The 26,699-nt window shown below is 35.7% G+C and overlaps 1 protein-coding gene across 4 annotated transcripts in view; it reads right to left on the bottom strand.

The window, feature by feature from the left end:
* The window catches only part of ash1 (histone-lysine N-methyltransferase ash1), a 498,911-nt gene that overhangs the window by 347,592 nt on the left and 124,620 nt on the right, over positions 1–26,699 (bottom strand). For all 4 annotated transcript variants that reach the window (XM_069848493.1, XM_069848495.1, XM_069848496.1 and 1 more), the window contains one exon: positions 24,698–24,961. In XM_069848493.1, coding sequence (XP_069704594.1) covers positions 24,698–24,961 — 264 coding nt within the window. The remainder of the gene's footprint in view (positions 1–24,697; positions 24,962–26,699) is intronic.

Below are 26,699 nucleotides of genomic sequence, written 5' to 3'. Positions count from 1 at the left end.
CAGTGACAGTGAAGCGGTGTTGCCTAGTTAAATCGTCGCGAAGTCTCGCTGAAGCGTCGCGTATTAGTTTCTTTCTTGCGCGCACAATACTTATGGCTAGGAATTAATTTTAAGCTGTGCCATTCGATAGAGCTACGAATTCTGAATCCAACTGTACAAGAATGGCAATTATATGTTAACTGGCTCGCGTGTTATCGCTTTAAGACTAAACAGAGATATCCAACCTACACCATACAACATATTTTGCTCTGAAGTCCCTCTCTGTAAACGAAGATAGATTCTGTTTATTTTCAAATTCAGATGTGGACTGTTTTCTCTTGTGTGATGTGTAACTTACCGTAACAATGTCTCTTGAAGGGATTGCAAGTGGCTCTGGTATTTCATCTGTTATACGCAAAAGGATAGTCCTACACTCACAGGCGAGAAGTATTATATTTTCTGTATTATAATTTTTCTGAAGGACTAGCTTATGATGCAGTGCGTGTCAGTTTTTCACAAACAAAGAATCTGACTGCAGAGGCGTGTGGTTTAGAAGTACATACGTTATCTCGTATTCTCGGACAGGGCAAAGAGATAATTCAAATAGGTGGTATACTGCACCTGTATTTACCTCTCCTGGAAAATAACGCAAAACGTGTTAATTATTTGACGATTTTTAGAATCGTGTATTACTTCATCGCACGATATTTTAAATAGACTACTTTAGTAGTATGTGTTAGCAGTGGCATTATACTGTAGAACATGGAAAGCAAGAAGAAAGCTGAGAATAACCACGGATACGATTTCACTTTTCATTGGAATATTATACATGGTATAAGACGAAATACTGCTTAAACGCATGAGATATTTGGTTGATATTGCAAACATAAACACTCCTGCCTCTTTTTCCATGAATTATACGAAGAGTATTAACAACATTCTTGCTTAAGAGCATTAAAAACTTTATAAGATGAAGCAATTTAATTACATTTCACTTTTAAAATAAATACAGGCGGTCCACACCTGTGGAGTAACGGTTAGCGCGTCTGGCCGCGAAACCAGGCGGGCTCGATTTCCGGTCGGGGCAAATTACCTGTTTGAGGTTTTTCCGGGGTTTTCCCTCAACCAAGCATGAGCAAATGCTGGGTAACTTTCGGTGCTGAATCCCGGACTCATTTCACCGGCACTATCACCTTCATCTCATTCAGACGCTAAATAACCTAAGATGTTGATAAAGCGTCGTAAAATAACCTACTAAAATATATAAATAAATATAGGAATGCTAGAAACGAGGAGATTTTATAATTCCAAAACTCAGTTTCTATTCTAAAAACCTTGCGTTGTATATAATATGTTACATTATATACCTTTTTCCAATATACAAATTTACCTTCAATATTTTAACTATATTACTGGGTTATGGTTTTCATATTCACTTATATATAACTACTTTCACTCGTAGGCTTATATTGCCCAGGCCAGAGTGATAGAACATAGAACCCTGGACCCCTAGGTAGGCATAAGCTTGAGGATTAGATTAAATTAGATAGGCTTGATTTAACAAAGTAAAAGAAAGTAATCTTCAATTTCAATATGAGTATTGAATTAGACCTACAGATATGCTTATATTCTTATAGCCGGATTCTTAGCCAGACTATAGAATCCTGGACCTGTGGATAGGTAAAAGTTAGAGAATAAAATTAAATTAGATAGACTTACAAGGAAAGGACACACTCTGTATATCACCGAATTAAATCAGATTTTGTGACATGAAAGTACAAGACGTATTGTTTAAAGTCATACCTGGTATGGGTGGCCAATGACCCCTCGTTTTGGAAATATTGGCCATTGTTTATGACATACTTCCGTTAGGTGCCTAATAGGGAAGCATTAGACTGTGTAAGGGCATAGCTCATGTGGTTGGATGCTGAGTTGTCATCCAGGCAACTCGAGTTCGAATCCTAATGCCTTCTCATTTTTTAAAGCTTATTATTATATTATATTATTATTATTATTATTATTATTATAATTCACTTTCAGTTGTCAGTTCCTATATTCAAAGCCATGTTGAAATATGCGTGGTATGCATCAAAATTGATAAACGAACGTGAAGTGTTTGTGAATGTGAAGGATGTCTGTTTCGCAGCAGAAGTGCGGAAAAATGTGTGTGACTTCTTTCATTTGCTGTGCATGGTGCAGGAAATATGTATGTTTTCTGTGTTTTTATGACATCATAATGAATCGGGTACAAAATGAAATGGAATAAGTAGCTGCTACAGAAATAGAACAGACACCAGTTCACACCTTACCTGCCTACGTGAGCAGTATTTCATTGTTTATCCTTTACAATAGTTAGTTAATTATTAATTTGTTTAAAACATGATGAAGCATTCAATACATTGAGAAATATGATATAGGTATGTAAATAGACAACTGTGATCACAATATTAATCATTATTAAAAGAAAAAAATATAGAACCAGTTAAGATTCGAACTCAGGTTGCCTTGGTAACAACTCAGCATCCAACCATATGGGCTACGCTGTTACACAGTCTAATGCTTCCCTATTGAGCACCTAACGGAAGTATGTTACAAACAATAGCCAATATTTCCAAAACGAGGGGTCATTGGCCCCCATACCAGGTATGACTTTAAACAGTACGTCTTGTACTTTCATCTCACACAATCTTATTCCATTCGGTGATATACAGAGCATGTCCTCTCCTTGTTAGTTTAACAGAGAAAAATAAAATAATCTACAGTTTCAGTATGAATACTGAACTATGTATGATCACATATTATGCTTACGTTGCATTATAACCAGATTCGTAACAAGAATATAGAACCTAGGTAGGTATAAGCTTGAGAATTAAATTAAATTATATAGGCTTCATTCAGAAGAAGAAAAATAGAATACTTCTCAACTTCAATATCAATACTAAATTACGTATCTACAGATATGTTTACATTTTATTATCGCTAGATTGGTAGGCTGCCCCTACAAACAAACTTTATCTCATCTTTCCTCTGGAGAAATAAACAATAATAAATTCAACATTGCTGTACAAGGAAGTCTGAACATTTGGATAAATTTTGTCGTCCTCAATTTTTTCAGGAGGGTATTTCCACATGTCAGATAGTGCAATACAATATGCAGCATTCTTTTTTTTTTTAAATTAAAACATTCTTTGTCTGACATTAGCATAGTAAATTTTTACATATCTGTCACTTTATTTCTACTGATCTGTGAAGAGAAGTAGTAATAAAGATTGGGATGAAAATTACTTCAGTAAGAGTAATTGTTATAGTCCCGTCGCTCTAATTTCCGACAGCCAATCACGTTGCAGGTCGGTTACATTTAAACGTGTGCGTATAGTGATTCGCTGATGCATGATTAAATTTTGTTCTGTGCCATGTGCATTTGCATCTCTTAAATTAAGCCAGTACCACCTTTTCGGGGACTCTCTTATCATATTTATTACATCTTCAGATATATTGATCGTTTTTCTGTAAGTTATAATGTGCTTCACACTGTCTTGTGCCACTAAATCCAATGAGTGCATGAAGCAATGCAAGTATCTAGCTTTCTTATTTACTTGTAAAATCTTTGCCTGTACTCCCTTGTATTTCCCACTTAAATTCGCAGCACCATCATAATATTTAGTTGTAGTCTTAATAAAGCGTCCCTGATAATATTGTAGAGACTAGTCGCATCTGTTGCTGACGTATCATAGAAACCGATGAAGTGCTCTTGAATTTCAAGTTCTTTAGAAATAATATGCAAACATATCGACACTTGTTCTGTATTTGCCACGTTACTCATTCCATCCATAAGCAGACCGAAACACCCCGCTTCGTGAATTTCATTAGCCAACGAACGAAGCACTTTCAATGCCATGATTTCGAGAATTTCATTTTCCACTTCATGTGACACCCACCTAAAGGCATCTCTATCAAAAAATTGCCTGAGTTCTGGGGAGTCTTCACATCGCAATTTCAAAAGCTGATGGAAATTACTTGCTTTGTCCTTATGCCCGCGGATTGCTAGTCCCTGCTTTGATAAATATAACAGCGATGAAAATAGTTTATGTAAGGCGACACGAGAATTTTGAAGGTCTTGCAACTCAACCTGGAGGCAACATTTACTCCACTCTGCACCATCAGTACTTTGGAGCATGATTCTTTGTGCCATTGCGATATTTCATGGGAACTAAATTTTCTTAAGGCATGTTTCCAGTTGGAAAAGCCGGAGGAAATGAAACAAGGGTCCATTTTGGAGGAGAAATTTAATAGTTTTTTTATCACTAGCTTCCTTGCATACTTGACAAAAATACCACTTTTTTGTATTCATCATACAAAATCCAAGGATGTTTGTCCTGCCATGAATTTTGGAAAATTCTACCCTTATCAGCACCCTTTATTTCGCTTTCGCACGACAAAACTGAACAGCTAATAGAGTGTGTTAGGAGCATTACTTACGAGATTATACAAGCTGGCACATAGAATAAACAAGAGTGGGTCTCAAAGCATCATTACAATTTCTGCCGCTAGGTTCGCCTCGTAATGATGAATAGTTCCATTACTAAGCATTGTGTATCGTGAAAATTCTTTGATTAATTTCGCATTACTCATCAAGTACAAAGATTATAAATATGCTAAGCATATTACAGTCTTATTTGAGATTTAGTGATGACTTGTTAAATAATAGTATGCAGATTTTCAGTGCGATTTAATGGAATTTACAATTTTGTTTCTCATAAGTCTGGATTTGTTAAATTAAAAATTTTGCTTTCAAACTACATTCTTCATCTAGTTCATTTACTTTGGCAAGTTGATTGTTTTCAGTTCCGTGTTTTTACTTCAGACTTCGTTCCTTCTAATTCGTTTTAAATGTAAAAGTGAACTACTAGTGTCTTCTACTTTCAGAAATCATCATCATCATTATTATTATTATTATTATTATTATTATTATTATTATTATTATTATTATTATTATTATTATTATAAAGTAGTTATTGATGCAATAATAATACTAATGATTTACGTAAAATGTTATTCAAGGAAGGAAAAACAAGAATTGATGACACTAACTACCAAATATTTTCACTTGGTAAAAAAGAAAGAGAATTCAATATCCAATACAATGACCAACACCTTCCTAGGACTTACGAATCCAAATACCTTTGAGTTATTTTCGATAGTAAGTTAACATGGAGCAACTATTTGGAATACATTTCTCAAAAAGCTCGCATAAGATTCTCCCTTCTAAAAAGACTAGCAGGAAAGAAATGGGGATGCTCTAGGAATACTCTGAACATTACATACAAAATGTTTATACAGCCAGTGCTGACATACTGTGGAGAAATTTTAATTACTTCACCTTTCATAAACGAAATAGAATATGTTCAAAACCAAGCTCTCACACTCATTACTGGTGGAATCAAAACAACTCCAATAGATTCTATGAGATTCCTCACTAATCCTAACAGCATCAAAATGACAATAGAAGAAAAAGCACTGATTCAATATGAAAAACTTATCAGATTACCAGAAAACAATTCGCATTCATACAGTCCTCTCTGTAGATTGAAAACTCAAAAAACTTTCATATTCATTATTCAAGAATTAAAACAGAAAATCAATATCCCGACTTTAAAAGAAAACTTACAAATTAAACCAAACCCTTTAACTCTATTAAATATAGAATATAATCTAATTTTAACAGAAGAAATACTAAAATCAGAAGTAAACAATGAAATAATGAAAAAATTGTCTTTAGAGACAATTAATATTAGGTACCCTCCACAAAACTGGCTTCATTTATACACCGACGGATCCTTGATCTCCAGAGAACAAGGTGCCGGTGCAGGTGTTACGTGTTATCTCTTCTCACTTTATAGATCTCTTGGATATGGAACAAGTTTTGATGGAGAAATCATTGCAATAAGTGAAAGTCTCAGGAATCTTCTATGCCACATCAATAAATTTAAAAATGCAGTTATATTGTCAGACTCCAAAGTAGCTATTCTATCAATAGTCTCTAAACACACACCTTCATCTCAAACAGCAGAAATAACTAAAATGCTCTCTCAATTAATATCACTCAATAAAAGAATTGCATTCCAATTGATACCATCCCATTGTGGAATCCTGGGAAACGAGAATGCGGATGCTTTAGCAAAGAAGGGCAGCACTGCTACTTACAGACCTGTTACTAAATCTAAGTATTACTCTGTGAAAAGATTTATTAAATCTACATACTTAGACTTCAACGTACCAAATTTTATAACACAATCTCAAGGGAAAAAATGGAACTCTCTGCATCATAATCCACAGTTAATTCCCGATTTACCACGAAAATCGTCTGTAGCTGCATTTAGATTGGCAACAGGCCATGATTGTTTGGCCAAACACCTGCATAGAATTGGAATATATCAATCCCCTAACTGCCCATTGTGCAACTCAAACCAAGAAATGGATTCGGAACACCTCAAAATCTGTGCTTCAGTGGCTGGCCATGATAATATCTTTGAAAAATATTGGAGTGCAAGAGGTCAAATGATTTTATTGTCAAACGCCTGGCATTAGAAAACAACAACATAATCAAATAAATATGTTAGCATTTTAACATACTGTATGTAATCAAGACAACCATGGATTGAATACCACTGTATTAGAGGATGTGTACTAAAGAAAAGTCTACAAATTTTTCACGATCATTGAAACCAAAGACTTTATACTAACAAGGCAGACATCTTTGCTAAATATTGAGCAACATGAACAACAGCGCCTCTAGCGGCTTGACCTTGCGGAGAGTCAACAATATGCTCTGCATGTGCCATTAAGATTCAGCTACTCTGCAATTAATTTCAATCTATTCATAGTGTTTATGGTAGTGTAGTAATGTAGTGTGTACAAAGATCCGAAATATGTCTGGAAAGTATTATGCAGTATATGGTTGCAATAATCAGGAAATACAAAAGGATTCCCATCTTTCTTTCGATTTCTGAAGCGCAAGCCTTATTAAGTATCTTGCCACTTTTGTAACAATTTTAAATAGTAATTATTACAATGAAATAAAGCATTTATGTTTAGCCCTATAGTTTCTATGTAACTCTGTAATTTTCCCATTTAGTTAATTTTTTTCTGCTAATTTAGATCTTCCTTGTAGTAAAAAACAAATAAAAAGTTAATATTTTGTTATTGTCCTGCTTATGCTATAATGCGTTGGCAAATAGGGTGAAATGCAGCAAGGTCACCGCACGAGTTTTTCTATAAAGAGTACTGTACTGGAAATATGTGTTTCCCAAAAACTAATGCCGTTGCACTGTACATTGTAATTTCAGGAGAGTATAATTCACAGTTTCTTGAGTTTTTAGAGAGCAACAGGAACAACATAAAAGTAAAGTTGAAACAATGCATCCAAATTCCTACATGTGTAAATGTTGTTTGTTGTTTGAATGTTTTTACTGATAAATATGTCAATGTACTAAATCAAAAGTCATTCAAAAAGGAAAAGGAAGAAAAAACATAAAGTGCATCAAAGAATCTGAAAGCTAAAAAAGTAATGCATGATTAATGTTATGCATTAGAATCAATAAAGTGAAGACGAATTGTGTAACTTTAGTTTTTTAATAATTTTTTCCCTTCAAAATGATTTTCCTCTTCATTCAGTCCCGCAAATTAAATGAAGAGTTTGAATTCCTGTCTGATTTGAGAGGTCGACCTGTTAGGAGCGCCACATGCAAGATGTCTCCCTATTATATCGTGCGAAACACTGTAAGATGTCCGTCTTGCTAGTATAAAGTCTCTGGTGAAAGCCACAGATGGCGCAGTAATGAATGAGAACATATTGTATTACAAAAAGAATTTCTGTTCCCTTAAGTGGAGTTTTGGTTAACTGTGACAGCAAGAGTGTGGTAGTATGAACGAACTTATGATCATCTTCGGCAACTGCAAGAAGCAGAAGTACTTCTTCAGCAGAAGAATCCTATTCGTGACTGCATCCCGCTTTGGTGTGAAGACAATGATGAATTTCTCAGCGATCGCAGGATTACAAGTTTCACTGTCGCTCCCACGTTGGTGTGAGCAGACCTTAATGAAGCAGTGAACGTTGATAACATGAAGACAATTCAACAATCTAAACTGGTTTACTTAATACATAGAATCAATTGAATTTCTGGAAAAATTTAGCCTTGTTTTATGATGTGCTTGGAGACGACAAGTCTTTCATTGCAACTCCAAGACAGATGGTGAAATACAGTTAGAACAGACAAACGTATTCACAGAACCAAATTAGTCGTTGATTCTATGAAGAACGGTGAGCAGGTAAGAGACCACAAAAGGTGCTGCAGCAAGCAGTAAAAGAGACTATTTTAAAGAATAACAAAAAAGTGAACAAAGCAACTTGGATCTCAACAATGAGGTGTTGACAGCATTTGCTATGAAGCATAGGACGTCTCAGCTTCGTCACTGATGATCAGCAACAAATCTACTTCCAACTAACAAGCTATGATTGAACATCTGCAGGTATACCATTAACCTGGTGAGCATCTGGCAGAAGCTGCAGACCAGAAAACAAATTTCACTTTGATTCAATCATGATCTGGAGTGGTGTCACTGCAGGTAATAGAAAGGACCTTGCCATAAACAGAGGCCAACTTATAGCTCATATATACGTTCCTGGTGTCATTCTGGATCATGTGATGTACCTATTTCATTGTATAATCGTCACATTTTAATGCTTTTTTTTTAATAAATTAAAATGGTAATGATTGGTGGATTCAACTTTCAGTGATCAGCTTCCATATAACAGGGGCATGTGTGGGCAAACAGGGTCAAGTTTCGTGATTCGTAGCTGAAGCGGAAAGAGGGGAACCTCTATATTTTTATACATATTTTTTTTACTTGGTTATTTAACGACACTGTATCAACTTCGGGGGTTATTTACCATCGATGAAATTGTATTTGGTGAGATGTGACCGAGGATTCGGCATAATTACCTAACATTCGTCTTACAGTTGAGGAAAACCTTGGAAAAAAAACCCAACTAGGTAATCAGCCCAAACGGGAGTCGAACCCACGTCTGAGCCCAAGCCCTGATTGGCAGGCAAGCACCTTAGCCTATGAGCTATGCCGATGTCTAGGAACCTTTATTAGTGTGGGGTGTTGGAATTTTAGTCTTCCTTCACATGAAGCCAGCATGCCTGTGCCACCAGTGTCTTTGGTGGTGCTCCTCTTGGTGGCGTGACATTTATGTTCATGCCACCCACCAGTCGCGCCAACTGCAGTCTTCTCAGAATGAAGGTGGGAGAAACAGGCACTTGTTAGTATTATCTATACACGTGGTTATGTAATTGCCGAAATCGGAGAAATAGAAAATTTTGGATTCACACACTTTTAAAGACAGGTCAAAAAAAGGAATATTTCGTATTCTGATCTTTGGCATAATACAGACTTCTCACTCTCACTTTCATACACATGAGCGTAGTATCTTTCGACAAGTTATTGGATATTGGAATCTCTATAAAGGATAATTTGACCAATATGTGAATACAAATTTAATATGAGAGACAGCATACCATCAGAGGAAATAGAATTCTGATTGTATTGATTATTAAACTTTAATACATAATATGATTTAATAGAAAGCTTTCACAAACAAATGTTTTGCATATCCTACATTTCTAGTACTGGAAAAGACTCTCGATTTCAGATTCTGTTTTGAGATGTGTTTCCGTCAGGAGAAGCAACTTGAGTTAAGTTTATGACAGGTTGTAGCGGGGTCAAACTACAATTTTGAGGATATTGGTGCTGCTTACTGAATTGTTGCTGGGTGATAAAGAACATTTGTTTTGTAGCATTGTCAATAATTTTCATGATGTGCATGCGCACACCAAAAATAAATGTTCCAGAATATTTTTTCATAGAATTGAGAAGTGATAAGCTTAATAGAAACAACCGATCTCATCTTCTTCCCTTGACTTTTCTCGTATTTCCATATTATTTTGAGCACATTAATTAAATGTTCAACGTCAGGAGACACCCTTTCTACTCTCTACCTTTTGCTTCCTCTCTCTTCCATATTTTGCGCAGTAGAACTGGTAGAGGGCTGTTCACCAACAGGAAGCCTTTCTTCAGCAACATGTTACTATTAGTACTTTTAATCTTAATTTAAAGACATTCTGAAGAAAAGATAGTTGTTTGTAAAATACATACATGAACATTACGACGAAGTGAATAGAAGCAACTAGATGCATTTGAAATCTGGATATGGAGAAGAATGAAATGTGTGAAATGGACAGACAATAAGAAATGAAAATAGTGAGTGAAGTAAGAATGATGTTGAAACTGATCAGGAAGAGGAAAAGGAATTGGCTGGGTCACTGGTCGAGAAGAAACTGCCTTCTGAAGGATGCTCTGAAAGGAATGGTGAACGAGAGAATAGTTCGGAAAAGAAAAAGATATCATATGATAGACTTCATTAAGATGTATGGATCATTTGCGGAGACTAAGAGGAAGGAAGAAAATACGAAAGACTTGAGAATCTGGGTTTGCAGTGAAAGACCTGTCCTTGGGCAGAACACTATGAATGAATGAGTATGATTTAGCAAGCAGGAGAACAAGTGCAGCTATAGCAATTCGGGACAAGTTTGTTGATTACTTTGTTAGCGCAGAAAGTGAACTGGAATGGTAACACGTGGAATTTGAAATTTTTAAATTGAAGAGAATTTTTATTCTATCATTTTGTATCATTCAATGCTTATTTGAAAATAATTATTGAGTAATAAACAGTAAAAAGTATGTTTGTTCCATGTATTTCATGGACTTCATATACTTTCTAAATGATACAATAATTCTGTATATCAGAGTTAAAAGGCACTATGTCCATTTTTTACGAAATTGAGATTTTTCCATACTCCTATTTAATTTTTCGCTTTCTTTTAGTGGTGCAAAGCATTAACTTCTACGCATAATAATACGCGAGTTAGCCTGTTGGAAAGGGTACTATGTACCATAAGGACCGTGTTAAAGAGCACTTTGATTTAGCTCTTCTGTAAAATTCAGTATTTGTGACATAGTGCCCTTTACCTCCGACATATGGACTTTAACATCAATCGAACTTTTCGAATTCAATTTTCTCTGCAGCTGTGGTCTCTTTGTTTAGAAAAATGATCACCAGCTCTTCCCAGTTCTTCTTCAAATCCCTATTCGAATATTCTTCGAAATTCATATCCTGTAAAGCAGGACTCGATTGAACTTCGTGTATGAACATGTCTACATCAACATTAGACTCATTTTCTCAACACTTTAGAACAAAGCAATATGGTTATGGCCCACAGAAAGTCGCGTCTCATCTGAAGAGCTCCGTTTGGGTCAATCTAAACATCTGGTGGTGCTGTCAGTTTGGCTGCTTGAAAAATCGCTTTGCCTGCCATCATGAATTCTGGCTGCACCACCAGACATGCGGCCACCACCTTGTCTGAAAGGTTACATTTGAAACAATGCAAACACATGGTGGCGCAGCCATGGTGGCTTTGTGTGAAGGAGCACTTAACGTCAATAATACCTTTAAAAAAAATCAAATTACTGTGGTGTTACTGAATTAAAAACACTTTATTGCCTATAACATTCACGGTATTGCTGAATCACATGTACCAGGTACTGTCGGTGACTCAGGAGAAGACGAGCACAAAGTGAGAAAAAAGAGTGATTATTAGATAACGTTACAACACGTGCAATACTTGTGCTACTAGTAAGTGGAAACATTATTTCCACTTACTCGTCTTCTCCTGAGTCACAGACAGTACATCTGATACACTAAAGTCGATATTATCTGACTACTGGATCAGTCCGCAGAAAGATGATTGGTCTAGGTCTAAAAAAGGTATTAGAACACTCCTGAACAACAATCACAACAAACAATTTATTGTACTGAACTGAAGGCATTTATGGCCATTGGCTTGGTGCTAACACCTCGAACTCCATTCACTTTCATCACATTCAATCTTGAGAGCGAAAGCACTTTGTGTTGCAGTTGCGGCACGTTGTTTTTAAATAATTCTAGAACATGATAAACGGAAATATCCATGTGATGATTATGCGAGAAAATTCTAAAGTCCTAATCAGTTTATCTATAAATAAGGGTACGACCATTATTTATTTTATTTTAGTACATTATTTTACGACGCTTTATCAACATCTTACGTTATTTAGCATCTGAATGAGATGAAGGTGATAATGCTGGTGAAATGAGTCCGGGGTCCAGCACCGAAAGTTACCCAACATTTGCTCATAATGGGTTGAGGAAAAGCCCTGGAAAAAACCTCAACCAGATAACTTGCCTCGACCAGGAATCGAACCCGGGCCACCTGGTTTCGCGGCCAGACACGCTAACCGTTACTCCACAAGTTGGACTACAACCATTATGTGACACAAAAGATTACACGAATAACGGTATATTGCAGTTGGTATGGGTTCAGAATTTATTTTGAAACAAAACAATATAAGAGTACATTCTGCAGAGGATGCAGTGAATGTTTTACAGTAGCTGTGTAACTGGAACATGGACTAGCCTGCAATAAACCCCGAGCTGAATCTCATAGGGCATCTATGGAATACCTTGGAAGAATAGTCCGAAACTCTCCAGTAGCCGCTCAGAATCTGCAGAAATTTGAAGTCGCTCTTCTGGAGCAATGGAACAACGTTCTTCAAAGAGACATACGAAAGTTGATAACAAGCATGCCTGGAAGGCACGAGGTAGTGTTAGAGGCATATGGGTGCTATACCAGTTACCAAAGTCTTGTTTAATTGACAAAATGTATTTACAGTACATGAGTGATTTCAGTTCAAGTTACGACAGTATGAGGAACTTTTCTTTGAAACTCCAATACTTAAGAGACAAATAACGAAATCTGCGTTAGTCTGAAATAATGATTCAATTGATTAGTGTGGTTTCCTTTATCACTTAAACTGCAACTTTTAAAGTTATACACCATTTTGAAATATTGTTCTTTTAGTTTATTGAGCAGTAACTATATCAAAATTTGTTCTTCTTTATGACACTGAAAGTTGGGCATTGAAGTAATGACCAAAAATTAGAAGCAAAACAGATGGAATTGCTTTTGGGATTTATTAGGATAGACTGTCAACGAAATTCAGACATTCGAGAACAGCTTGAAGTGAATAATATTATTACATAATTTTGAAAGCAAAAATGGCTAGGGTATCTGGAAAGAAAGACACCAGTAGCAAAGAGGGACAGGCTGACAACAAGAATGGAGCGACCGTAAGGGAACAGGTCACAAATTATCTAATCCACACATATTCATCACCTGAGTCAAGACCTGGTCAATAAGACCAGAATTTTATTGTGTGTATCATTATTAGACTGACAGCAATAGAACATTCATGTTTAAAGTGCTGTGTGATCAGTTCTGGCCTCAGTTATCCAGAAGTCTCTTCATAGGACATCTCTGATTTCTTTCTCCCTGTGGCCTGTATTTGAAAATTAACTGTGGAATTCTGCGCTGTCCATTCTCCTTACATGTTGGATATAGTTATTTTTATTTATTTTTTTTTTTAATATTGGTCTAAAATCAAAACAAACTCTTCTAAATAACAATAACATATGCACAAAATGGCAACTGCGAGAAAAACGCGTTTTAAGTTTCGTAATATTTTATCTACTACTTTTCACGTGATGTATGCAGCACAGCTAAATCTAGAGAGGAGCGTAACATTAATGTTATATTATTTGCAATGATGATGATGGTGATGATGACATATATAACTTAATCTGTTACACTTCTCAAACTTTGTAAAAATTTGTTTTATGAATTATCAATTCCAAATAACTGTACTTTTTCTGTGCATGGCTGCATGTTTGGAGTAAATTCATGCATATCTCGAAGATTTCTAATTTAATCGCACATACAGGGTCTCCCATATAAACAAAGACTGAACGCACGGTGTTTGTACTCTGCGCTACGGCAGCTGCCTCAGTCAAACTTATGTCACGTGTGGCCGCCTGCTTTAAGCGTGTATGCAATTTTATATGAAATCTTACCTTATAAAAGATGCTGGAAGTGTCGTCCTTCCTGGGTTATACAGGCATTGCATCTGGTAACCACATTCTGGCTGACGCGAGTGAGTTCTGCCACTGTAATGTTTCTGCTTTCATTCGTAATGTTTTCTTTCAGTTCCTCCAATGCGTGAGGATTTGTTCAATACATTTTTTCTTTCAGTTTACCCCACAAGTAAAAATCACACACTGTCAGATCTGGAGAACGAGGGGGAAATAGACCAGCACTGATCACTCTGTCTGCAAACACTTCCGAGATTGTAAGAAGGGAATCTTCTGCTATATGAACAAGGGCTGAATCTTGTTGAAACCACCCATGCGATTTTTCTTCTTCCGTTAACTGATGGAAGAATGGCGTCAAAATGTCATCTTGGTACTTCCCTGCATTTACTGTCATCTCGAAAAAAATTGATCCAATTATTCGTCTTGCGCTAACAGCACACCAAACACCAATCTTCTTATCACAATGAGGGACTTCATAAACACCATTAGGATTTTCTGCACACCAATAGCGAGAGTTATGACTGTTCACACGGCCATTAAGATGAAACCAGGCCTCATCCGAAAAGAACACAAGCTGTGGGTCGAATAAACGATCATTCAATGATGCAAGACACCACTCACGATGTCTCACTCTTGTGGCTGGATTAGCAGGTTTTGAACAATGGGCCCGTGTAAACCTGTATGGTTTGATGTGTAAGAGCTTTGCAACTCTGTGTGCAGAAGAAACCGAAACCCCTACTTGTTGTGCTAATTTTGAGAGTGATTTATTCGGTGACCGTTCAAGATTCACACCAATTTCATCTAACTTTTCCTCTGTTAAAACTGTTCGTGTGTGTGCATGTTTTTTATTGAACACTGAGCCAACAGTTTCAAATTTATTTACCATTACGTGAATCTGTGATCGTGAAGGTGGCACTTCACCAGGAAATTGCTGAACAAATGCATTGCGTACCTGTCGAGCCAACTCATACTTAAAATAACTTTTATGCTCGACCATGCTGAAATGTAGTAATTATATTCCTGGTAGCAGTCCTTTAATGCATGTCATTAAAGTACAGGTGTTTTCAGCCAATGACAACTTAGCTTACAGGTGTTCAGCCAATGACAAGTCATTATAAAACCGCAAGTATCGATTATTCTCGGATATGCAATCAAAAGAGAATTATCGAAAAGTCACGGAGGCTGGAAATTCAATACTGTCACAGAAGGTTATGTTCTGTTACTATAATAATTAGCGTTAATTGTAAATAATATTCAAATAAATTCAATTTGTCATCTCGCTTTTCAATGTCGAATTCAATAATCAAGGTTATACCAAGTTTAACGGGATTACATCAAGGTCAATGACATTATTGTTCCTCAGAAAAAATCAATACTTTCGCGTCTGCGCACATCTCACAATTCACGACCTAGTACAAGGTCACTTTCCGATCTTGTCAGATACAAATAAAATGTATACATCTTAATTTAGAAATATGGTCGAGCATAAAAAGTCGTATGAAACTCGCCTATAATGGTAATTAAGAAGCTCGTATGAAAATTATGAAACTTGCTTGCGCTCGTTTCATAAACATCCATACTCGCTTCTTAATTACTATCATTATAGGCTCATTGCATAATGTACTATTACATACGAAAATATGGTGTTGCAATGATAACTGTCTTACCATTTTAACAGCTGAGATTCAGACTGGTGACTAATGCTTGCGAGGTCGAACACGTGCATGCTGCTTGCAAGGTCAAGAAGTATGCGCGTGCCTCCAATACTGCAGCTTACATATTGGAGCGGTGTATAAATGCAGCTTAGACGGTCTTGGTTTATGTGGTAGACCTATATTTAGAATTTTATATTGCACATTGTGTCCTTTTTTTGGCTTTAATGCATATATTGTGTTAACTTGCATAATACTGCTTTTTATGAACGTTTTCATATTATTTATGTATTGAGAAAAAATAAAAACAAAGCTATTCTAGTTTCATGGCATCCTATGCGACAACTAGTCTTTGGATTTTCTACTAAACTCTCCCTTTGTTACACTGTAATTTCCGACCCCCAACTCTCGCTTGTCACAAGCCTGAAATCTTTAATAGTGAAAGAAAAGGCAGAAGCAACATGCTTGCGAGCTGCAATTTGGTATACATTTGTATCGAATTGTGAAATGTTATTATGGCTCCTGTCAGAACTGTAACAAGACTTCTTGTGTCTAAATGGATTGAGGATGGTGATGTATTTTATTGTTATTGCTGTAATAAAGATGAAAGCACCAGTGTATTTCGGAATGCATGGTAGCATTGCAGTCAAGGTGTAATGTTACAAAGTCAGAAAGTCACGGGTTTGATTCCAATGGGGTCATGGTCATGTGAAAATGCAAAAGACTTTCAATTCGACCTCACTTTGTTTCAAATTTCTTCGCTTATTTATGTACTGTAAAATGGGGTAAATCCGATCATTTGCATATTTTTCAATAATGATGAGTGTGCATATTACAGTAATATTCCCGGAAGTCAGGTTCCATTTCTTAGGAATGACAACACTGGTTAACAGCCAATTTGCTTCTGGTGTGTGATACATCAATTCACATCAATTTTTGGTTGTAGAATCCGAAATGGCCTTCAGAATTGCTGTATCACGTAAGAGTTTTGAGATATTTTAGATTTTATATGGATTTTTTAAATATTTTTTATGTTGTTTATGTTGTCATTTTTTCAGAGATATTGTATAATAAATAAGAACTATGATGGCTAAACTCTTTATTTCGATGTAATATACGGTGGAAGAAGGTAGGCTATATTTATTGGGCTACAAATCAGGAAATTCTTGAAAGACTCAATCTTTAATGCAAAGTCACAAATCTTGAGTTAACCCCTTGGTCCTCTTACAAAACCATTATTTACGGATTTCTGGGTAACAGAAGAGACGATAAATATTTCCATAGTGACAGCTCAGCTAGATAACTACAAGAACTCAAAATTCACATTTACACCCACACCTTGACTTTTTCCAAGAAAACTGAGATGCATGTAGTGGTGACAGGGTCTACGTTTTCGTTACAAAGGTTACTGGAACTGCTCAATGATGAGTGATTACTGTTGGTTTCTTTTTAGAGAGACATATGAGGCACCATACAAAAGGAAAGCATCATCATCCCATTTTACCCAAAGAAATTTGTTTTAAAACTTATAAATATTAACATCTTGGATTACTGTGATTTTAATGATTTTGTTGTTTATAAGAAATTGTTTATGTTATTAAGAAAATATTTGTGGGTTCTGAGTGTTATGTTTGTATTTAAAATGAGTCATGACTGCCAATAGCATATTGCTATCTTTGTATTAGTGCTGTGTGATAGAAAGAAGCTGATTTTCCACTAAATTCAACAGCTCAAAATGAGGTAAATCCACCCATTTACACACCAGATACACAAAAAAAGTTTCAATTTGTTGATTAGTGTAATTATTACTTTATCTTCCTGGTTGTAATTCCACTGGACTATATATAGAATATTGGCAAGATTTTCTAAAGATATATGGCAGCCAAATTAATTGTACTTATTTCATAGGGCAACTGTAAATAAGTTAATAAATAAATATATTCCAAGAGGATGCCAAAATTTGGGAGGACTTAAAAAATGCTGGCTTGAGATCACAAAGGATCCACAAGGGTATAATACTTGACAGTGGAGGATGAGGATGAGGATGATGATGATGTCGTTTAGTTAAATGTCCAAAGACAGAGAACACAGGTCTGAACCTCACAAGTGATACCAAGAAGGCACCACTTATGAGGTAACTAGGCCAGGAGATAATGGAGTAGGGTGGCCAGTTCGATGATGAAATAAAAAGTACTACCTGCACACTTTTTCTCAAGTCCTCGGCTCCCATGTGCCGGATCAGCAGATTTCGGTGAACTTCGTAGCTGGTACTGGCAACCTTCGCGCAAAAACTTTGAGTTTGGCGGCTCTGTGTGATTTCGTTTATTGCCGTTAGAGTGTGCTGGTAGCATTCAGATCGTCGACTTTGTGTTATTTACGATTTTACTGTTGCGTTGTTACAGTTTTAGGTTAATTATTGAAACAATACTTAATTCATTTTGATTTATAATTCAAAATGAATGAAGCTATCCAGGCATATCATACGAACCATCTACAATATTACCAGGGACACGTCAGCCGCAAATTTATATCCAAACAGCAATGTTGCATTTCATTCCATCACTGCAGGAAAGTACAAAAGCAGGCACAAGAATATTGGAGGCGTGATGGAATAATGGAAATTGCAGTTGATCAAATCCTCATCAGTGCTGCCTCTGCAGATGAGTGATGAAGATGATTCATCTGAAGACACACAGTCGGACAACAGTGACTGAGTTTTGTAAGGTAATTAAAATATAATTATAATTAAATACTAAAATCAATATTACTTATATGGTTATATATTAATATATAAATGTTTAAACCTACTAAACAATTTGAAATTAATAAGAGCTTATCAAATGTGTTAGGAATCATCTCTCGCGTAAATTTAAAGTACAGTAAGTATATTTCCTTCATTTTCTCATGTTGGCAGTACTGCAGCAAGTCAGGAAGATGCGAACCTCTCCACTCCCTGCAATCCCTCTCAACGAGAGCTTCAGAAAAAGTGCAAAGATAGTAGGTGGAAGTGCAAATGGCTACATTGCCAGTATGTGCAGTGTTAAAAAAAACATTCAAAAGTAAAATACCTTCAGGAAGACTAATGATTTAATGGTAGGATAAGTTCACAAAACGATGCCTGCTGTGAGGTGTTGTAGCTGGAAGGACTCAGCAACAGAGAGAATAGTATGGAGGCACTTTGTGAGATCAGTACAAAGTTGACATGCTCCATGATACCTGACTGACTGATTAATTGATAATTCTACGTAGTCAATTTTTAAGTTACACAAGAGCAAGCACACTACATATTGGTAACTATTGTTGCAACACACCTTCCAGTAAGGGAACACTGCCTCCATAAAATATGACAAACATTTTGGTAATATTAAAATACTTCAGCATTCTACTGTACTCATACAGAATACGATATGTGTTAAAACAGGGACTGTTTGAAAACAGTGATTGCCATATTGGAGGCGACACGAAAACTTCAAAGAATATTTAATAATATTCCCATTCTCAAAAGGACTATGATATGCAACATTGTAAACGAAAAAGTAGTGGGTCTACTTTGTTTCCATTAGATGCAAGGTTTCAACCAGGTGATGGAATTTTAAGGGCAATAAAAATTCTTAGCATGGCTCCTTTCAGAAGTAAAGCTGGAAAGTTCTGTGATATACAGCCCTGATAAATCTTCAGCCAAATTTTCCGGTAAATCTCACTCACATGAATATTTATAAGTAGCACAATGGACCTATAGTAGTGTCCTAAGTCTGTGTGGATTTATCCCACTCTCCATTCATAATCCGTATCATATCAATGGGTCTACTTTACACAAAATCGAAATGATGGCATCAGGAGTTAACAAAAAATGTGATTTACATTTGTGAAGGAATTTAAAGAACAAAGTATATTCAGTACACTTCCCAGAATATGTTGTTGTTTTCTAATACCAGGCATTTGACAATAAAGTCATTTGACCTCTTGCACTCCAATATTTTTCAAAGATATTATCATGGTCAGCCACTGAAGCACAGATTTTGAGGTGTTCCGAATCCATTTCTTGGTTTGAGTTGCATAATGGGCAGTTAGAGGACTAATATATTCCAATTCTATGCAGGTGTTTGGCCAAACAATCATGGCCTGTTGCCAATCTAAATGCAGCTACAGACGATTTTCGTGGTAAATCGGGAATTAACTGTGGATTTTGATGCAGAGAGTTCCATTTTTTCCCCTTGAGATTATGTTATCAAATTTTGTTTGTTGAAGTCTAAGTATGTAGATTTAATAAATCTTTTCACAGAGTAATACGTAGATTTAGTAACAGGTCTGTAAGTAGCAGTGCTGCTCTTCTTTGCTAAAGCATCCACATTCTCGTTTCCCAGGATTCCACAATGGGATGGTATCCATTGGAATACGATTCTTTTATTGAGAGATATTAATTGAGAGAGCATTTTAGTTATTTCTGTTGTTTCAGATGAAGGTGTGTGTTTAGAGACTATTGATAGAATAGCTGCTTTGGAGTCTGACAATATAACTGCATTTTTAAATTTATTGATGTGGCATAGAAGATTCCTGAGACTTTCACCTATTGCAATGATTTCTCCATCAAAACTTGTTGTTCCATACCCAAGAGATCTATAAAGGGAGAAGAGACAGCACATAACACCTGCACTGGCACCTTGTTCTCTGGAGATCAAGGATCCGTCGCTGTATAATTGAAGCCAGTTTTGTGGAGGGTACCCAATATTAATTGTCTCTAAAGACAATTGTTTTAGTATTTCAGTGTTTACTTCTGATTTCAGTATTTCTTCTGTCAAATTTAGATTATATTCTACATTTAATAGAGTTAAAGGGTTTGGTTTAATTTGTAGGTTTTCTTTTAAATTCGGGATATTGATTTTCTGTTTCAATTCTTGAACTCTTCCCAGAATATACAATATCACGAGAGAAATCTCTCATAAGCCAATAGAACTTCAATGTGTAAATCTGAGCTTTTTAAGGGACTCAATTTATTGATGCTTACATACTGGCAGAGACCAATCCAAGCAACAACTAAGAGTACTGTTATTGACGCATTAATAAAAGTCAAATTATGGTAACTGCTTCCCCCTCCCACAAAGAGTTATGTTGCATGTTCCTGCGGAGTAACAGTTTTTGTCAGCATTTAGCCCAGCTTAAAAATGGCACTGTACAAAGAGCTAGTACACTATTTCTGTAAACTACGATAACCTTTTCTTTATGCAAAGATTCTAGAGGTTACCTTAGTGACATCTAGATCATTTAACGCAACTTGAAGTAAAACTATTTTACGCTTGTTGTATAAAATGCATCAAACGTGTGAGTAATGTATATTATGCCACTTTCATAACTAAGTTCCGTATATGAATGTCTGTGAATTTTGAAACTTGTCTGAGCAAACAACATCACAGCATTATAATTATATGTTGAACTTTAATTATAAAATTAGAATCATTAAGTTTTGCGATAAGTGAAAATAAAGACTGTCTTGCAAATTCGAGGAATTGTTCAATTCTGAAAAATACAAATTACATGTTAATGAATAAAGTAAAACAACCCATTTCTCGTTCACAAACAGTTTCTTTAGAACACCACAACAAAAGTTCAAGTATCTTTAATTCAATCACTCATAGTGTTCTGCTCAAAGGTAGGTCTTTCACTGCAAACCCAGCATTCTCCTGTCTTTCCTACTTTTGCCTTTCTCTTTGTCTTCTCATATGATCACGCCATGTTTGCAGTTTTTCTTGGGAAAGGTAAATTCGGTAGCTTCCTGTTGCTTTCTGCACGCCACTCTCTTTCGCATCTTAAAAGATACCAGGGGACCTCAGCAGAGGTGAGGAGAGCCGATTTGACTAATTAAGCCCTCTGGGCTTCACCAAAATTCACCACAAAGGTTATATATCAGTTCTATCAGGTTTTTGACCTGATCAGAACAGGGAAATCCCAAATATCTATGTTTGCATTAGTTAGAATGTTAAGGACTAACTTGTCATGTTGGAGGAACCACACTATTACCAGAGCATTTAGAATAGAAAGTGTAGTAACTCGGCAAGGGTCTAATGGGACTTTTAAAACCCCCTAGTGTCGCCACGGCAACTGAGCGAAACATTGGCGTGGCGATCGTTCTAAGATTGCAGTTTTCCACTTAATACTGTGGACAGAGCATGTAAAACTCGTTCTGCTATGGAATTAAGAAGATATTTCTTGTGGTGTTCGGGTGATTTTTATTGTGCCGTTTATGTGAGCGAGTAGTAATAAGCCTAATTGTTTTGTTCTTGATATAAATCTAATTATACTGTATAATCTGTAAGGAAGAGACGTTTCTTTTCAGAAGTGGTGTAGAGCAATTCCACGAACACAGAAAACTGTATGCTCGTTCTTATATCTGTGATATCCATTTTTCTGCGGTTTTGATTGTAATTTTTTAAAATTATTATTTATTTAATGACGCTTGCAACTGGAGAGGTTATATCAGCTTCGTCGGTGTGTCTGAATTTTGTCATCTTTTTTACATGCCAGTAAATCTACTGACATGAACCTGTCGCATTTAAACACACTTAAATGCCATCGATCTCGGCCGGGATCAAACCCGCAACCTCGAGCATAGAAAGCCAGCGCTATACCAACTGAGCTACTGAGGGCGACTTTTGATTGTAAGAGCCGATAAATTTATTATTGCCAGTAAAGAGGTAAGACTTCCACGCAAGAACTGGCGACCAAAACCGTATGCCATAACACATGTTTTCCCAAACTTGCCTCGATATCTTAACCCATTTATGCCCAAGACTTTTTTTGTTGAATATTTTCATAATTTTTGCACCGCCACATGAAACTGAAATGGAAGTTAATTATTGTGCTGCAGGCTCCTTTGATTCTTCTAGTATACACAGCAATGAAATAAAAATTAATTTTGTAATTCATTCCTTTGCATTTTTGCAGAAAAATAGTTAATGCAGACTGTTGCGAAAACACATCACTAGGCAGATATGGGTTAAAAAAAAGAAAAGAAGAGAAAATATCCAACGAAGAGGACATCAATACTTTCTCATAACAATGTACCCTTACCAAATACCATCTGGCTATGACCAATTCCATTGACACTAAATAACCCAGTAGTTGATACAGCATCGTTAAATATCCGAGTAAAAAATAATTGGATGTGACACCCGAAAATCATAAGAACACCTTAGCTAATCATGCGCTTGTATGCATTTATGTGCCATTACTCCACACCTGAATGCCCAAAATTATGTCTAGTTACACTGACCGTAATTCCTTCCAGTGAATGAACTCCAGACCAGCATTTCAGCTGTTTAGTGTGAGTTTTTCAAAATCGATACATTTTTTAGAGTCATAAACTATGATGGGTTCGAGGAAAGTGAAAATACAAAAGAATTCAAAGGTGAATAAACGAATTTGCAGATAAGCTGAACTCAAAGACTCCCTCGTCTGCCCTGTACAAAGGATTCTAGCATTACACGATTTTAGAAAATATATGACACGTAACTGACAATACAAAGAACACGTTTGCCTAAAAAAGAACCCTTGAATTATTTAGAGTGCCAATTCAGAGCACTAGTGAAATATATTAATTCTTGTGGGATTGCAGATTTAAATATATACTGACAGAAAAAATTAACTAGGATCCTCTATAGCGACATTTTGGAATTAGAAAATGATTACCTTGTGATGATTACCATAGACTTTCTACATCTGAACATTTTTCAATCCATGTGTCGGTTAAAAATGTACTGTATTAAAGTGCTAATTGTGAATTCCTAATTGAATCCAAGCACTTAGCTTCTACTTCATTAAATATGCATGTTTAATTTTTAATTTTATTTTTAATAATAGCACTTTAGTCGTAATTTGATGTAAAAGTTAGTTCGGCAACAAAAGTACAGTATAATTCTACTTTGCATCTAGGCTACAACTTAATCTGGTTTACAATTTCATTACATTTGTTTATTACGTTTCCACATCATAAGAGATTTCTAATCGAGCATATGAGAAAGTAATAGATCTCATGGAAAAGTCGTTAATTTAATATTCTCCAATAAGTAGCATACAACTACTTAATACAGTGCTACCATATTGTTTTAATTTTACAAAACACAAAATAACTTAGGTTATTTCAAAAGATCAAAACTTACATTAGCATAGATTTAATATCGAAGCTTAATTTATGAGTCTAAGTTGCACGTAATATTTTTTGTTACCCTGAATTACGTATAAACCAGATACTACTGCAACAAATGACTAAATAGTGGATAAAAACTATTGGTGAAAATAAAGTGTCTCCTTTATTATATTACATTCTTTCTTGTGTATAAAAACTATAATTTCATATCAATGCGTACTTTATAATGCCATAAAAAATGTTAAGTTTTGCGATGCTGTACTTTTTTTTGCGTATTTCTGGCTGAAGCCGGCACTATGTTCCATTTTTCGGTTAATTATTATATTTACTATTCAGGGTTGTATTATATAACTCACAATTTGTTAATGTAGTAATTTTTAAAAAGTAAAATATTGTAACTAAGTACTCTACAATACTTTCTTATCTAATGGGTTATTTTTAAAAACCTTTTGCATTCACTTGAATAGCGATCCTGAAACTGGGCACGGAAAACAGGGCTAGTACCACTCAGCGACAAACCAGTGTACTAGAGGAAGTAACGTCACTTTCTCTTCTACCCGCTCTGCTATTACTAAGCTCGTTCTACAAAATGATAAACAATGCCATAACTGTATAACAACTTTTACTATGTAGTTATGTAAATTTACATGCAAAGGTGTATAGATACCTACATCTTTTCTTTCTCTTCACATATGTATCATAAGACAGCAATACTTAAAATTTGTAATAACTACAAGATTTTTCTCTTTTCTTTTTGCATAATGCTATAACTAAATACAAGAACGTCGAAAAAAAAATTACTGGAAATCTCTGATTAAAGTTGTGATTACTGTACATTACCTTGTCCTTAAGTTGTGTGCGTCGAACTCCACAAGTTTTACCATCCCGCACTTCAAATTTCTTCCGTCCATCCAACTTTCTGTTGTTCCCAACTCTGGAGCCCAGTTTTGATGCAGCTTGCAATTGAGTTTGTGTTTTATCACCCTTCAGTTTTTCTTTGCTGCAAACTTTTGTTACAGTTGGAAGAATTTTTCTCACATCAGGATCTTTTGCAGCTGCCTTCTTTGTGACCTTAAGCGCAGCTATTTTCAGCTTCAGACCACCCTATAACAATTAATTATAATCAATAATTCTTTACAGATAAAAGTCATGCATTATTATATTAAGTCTGCAGTTTGATACTCGGGAGGAAATTAAACACAGAATAAATATGAGAAATGCCTGTTATTATTTGGTTGAGAAGCTTTTATCATTCAGTCTGCTGTCAAAAAATCTGAAAGTTAGAATTTTTAAAACAGTTATATTACTGGTTGTTCTTTATGGTTGTGAAACTCGGACTCTCACTTTGAGAGAGGAACATAGGTTAAGGGTGTTTGAGAATAAGGTGCTTAGGAAAATATTTGGGGCTAAGAGGGATGAAGTTACAGGAGAATGGAGAAAGTTACACAACGCAGAACTTCACGCATTGTATTCTTCACCTGACATAATTAGGAACATTAAATCCAGACGTTTGAGATGGGCAGGGCATGAAGCACATATGGGCGAATCCAGAAATGCATATAATGTGTTAGTTGGGAGGCCGGAGGGAAAAAGACCTTTGGGGAGGCCGAGACGTAGATGGGGGATAATATTAAAATGGATTTGAGGGAGGTGGGATATGATGATAGAGACTGGATGAATCTTGCTCAGGATAGGGACCAATGGCGGGCTTATGCAAGGGTGGAAATGAACCTCCGGGTTCCTTAAAAGCCAGTAAGTAAGTTATCATAAAATAACAAACAGTTGATTACAATTTATTATTTACTCCATCAGATCCGAAGCTAAGTTAATTTTATTGCTGACCAGTGGGCAATTTTCTCCATTGGAGATCTGTTTAAAGACATCTTCCCGTAATATTCTACAAATTTAATTGAATGATTTAGCATCAACAAAATTACGAGTTACAATAGAAATAGGTAGTGCAATACTCCAAATATTAATGCTTTATCACACAAATGTAAACTTTAAGATGGTGCTAATAAGTACAACACATGCAATTTAATTTCCGCCTATCTGTAGAGAATTAGTAATGAGAAGGTTGCAACTGAAGTAAACAAGGTAATTAAAAGTGTATGACTTTCTGACTAGAAGTCTCTACATCACTGCACATTTTCTTCAGTTGGATTGAACCTTGCTGTCAATGTGTGAACAAGCATTTATCTATCATTTGCACTATAAAATCTGTTGTGAATACAAAAAATAATATGTGTGACTGTTTCCTAAAGTTGTAGGTCCAAGTTCCAGATGTTCATGCCATGAGAATTGATTGCTGGTAAAATTCATGTTCTGCTGCAATCGAAAAGTATTGGGAATAAATTTGAAAAAAAAAAAAAAAAAAAAAACTTTCCCTTCCCGGCAGGATTCGAATCACGAAAGTCTTAGTTACCAGTCTATCGTGCTCTGGAGTGAACAAGGCTCTGAAATCAGCTACAAGGGTCGGTCTGATTTTTTTGCCATTACTGTACATGTTCTCAGTGTTGTTAAATATTTCATTTTTGAAAATGTTCTCTACAAACAATCTGGTGCTCCAAAACTTATAACCCATTGGAACAATTTAGTGGATTGTCTGGATGCTTACATTAAAGGTTGGCCTACACATCTAAAAATGTGCAAAGAAATAGGGACAAAATTGAAGACTGTTGATATGATTTCCATTTTGAAGTCCATCACTGAGACTCCTGATAAAGTATACAAAGACTTATATTCCATTGCTCAGCTGTGTATCTCCAGCTCATTTTCTTGCTTACATGCTTGATCCAAAGCAAATCTATAACACTGCTGCAACTAAGTGAAAATGAGAAGA

This window comes from Periplaneta americana, chromosome 15 (assembly GCF_040183065.1).
Source record: "Periplaneta americana isolate PAMFEO1 chromosome 15, P.americana_PAMFEO1_priV1, whole genome shotgun sequence".
Classification (NCBI taxonomy): domain Eukaryota; kingdom Metazoa; phylum Arthropoda; class Insecta; order Blattodea; family Blattidae; genus Periplaneta; species Periplaneta americana.
This window is presented reverse-complemented; position numbering and strand designations above follow the sequence as displayed.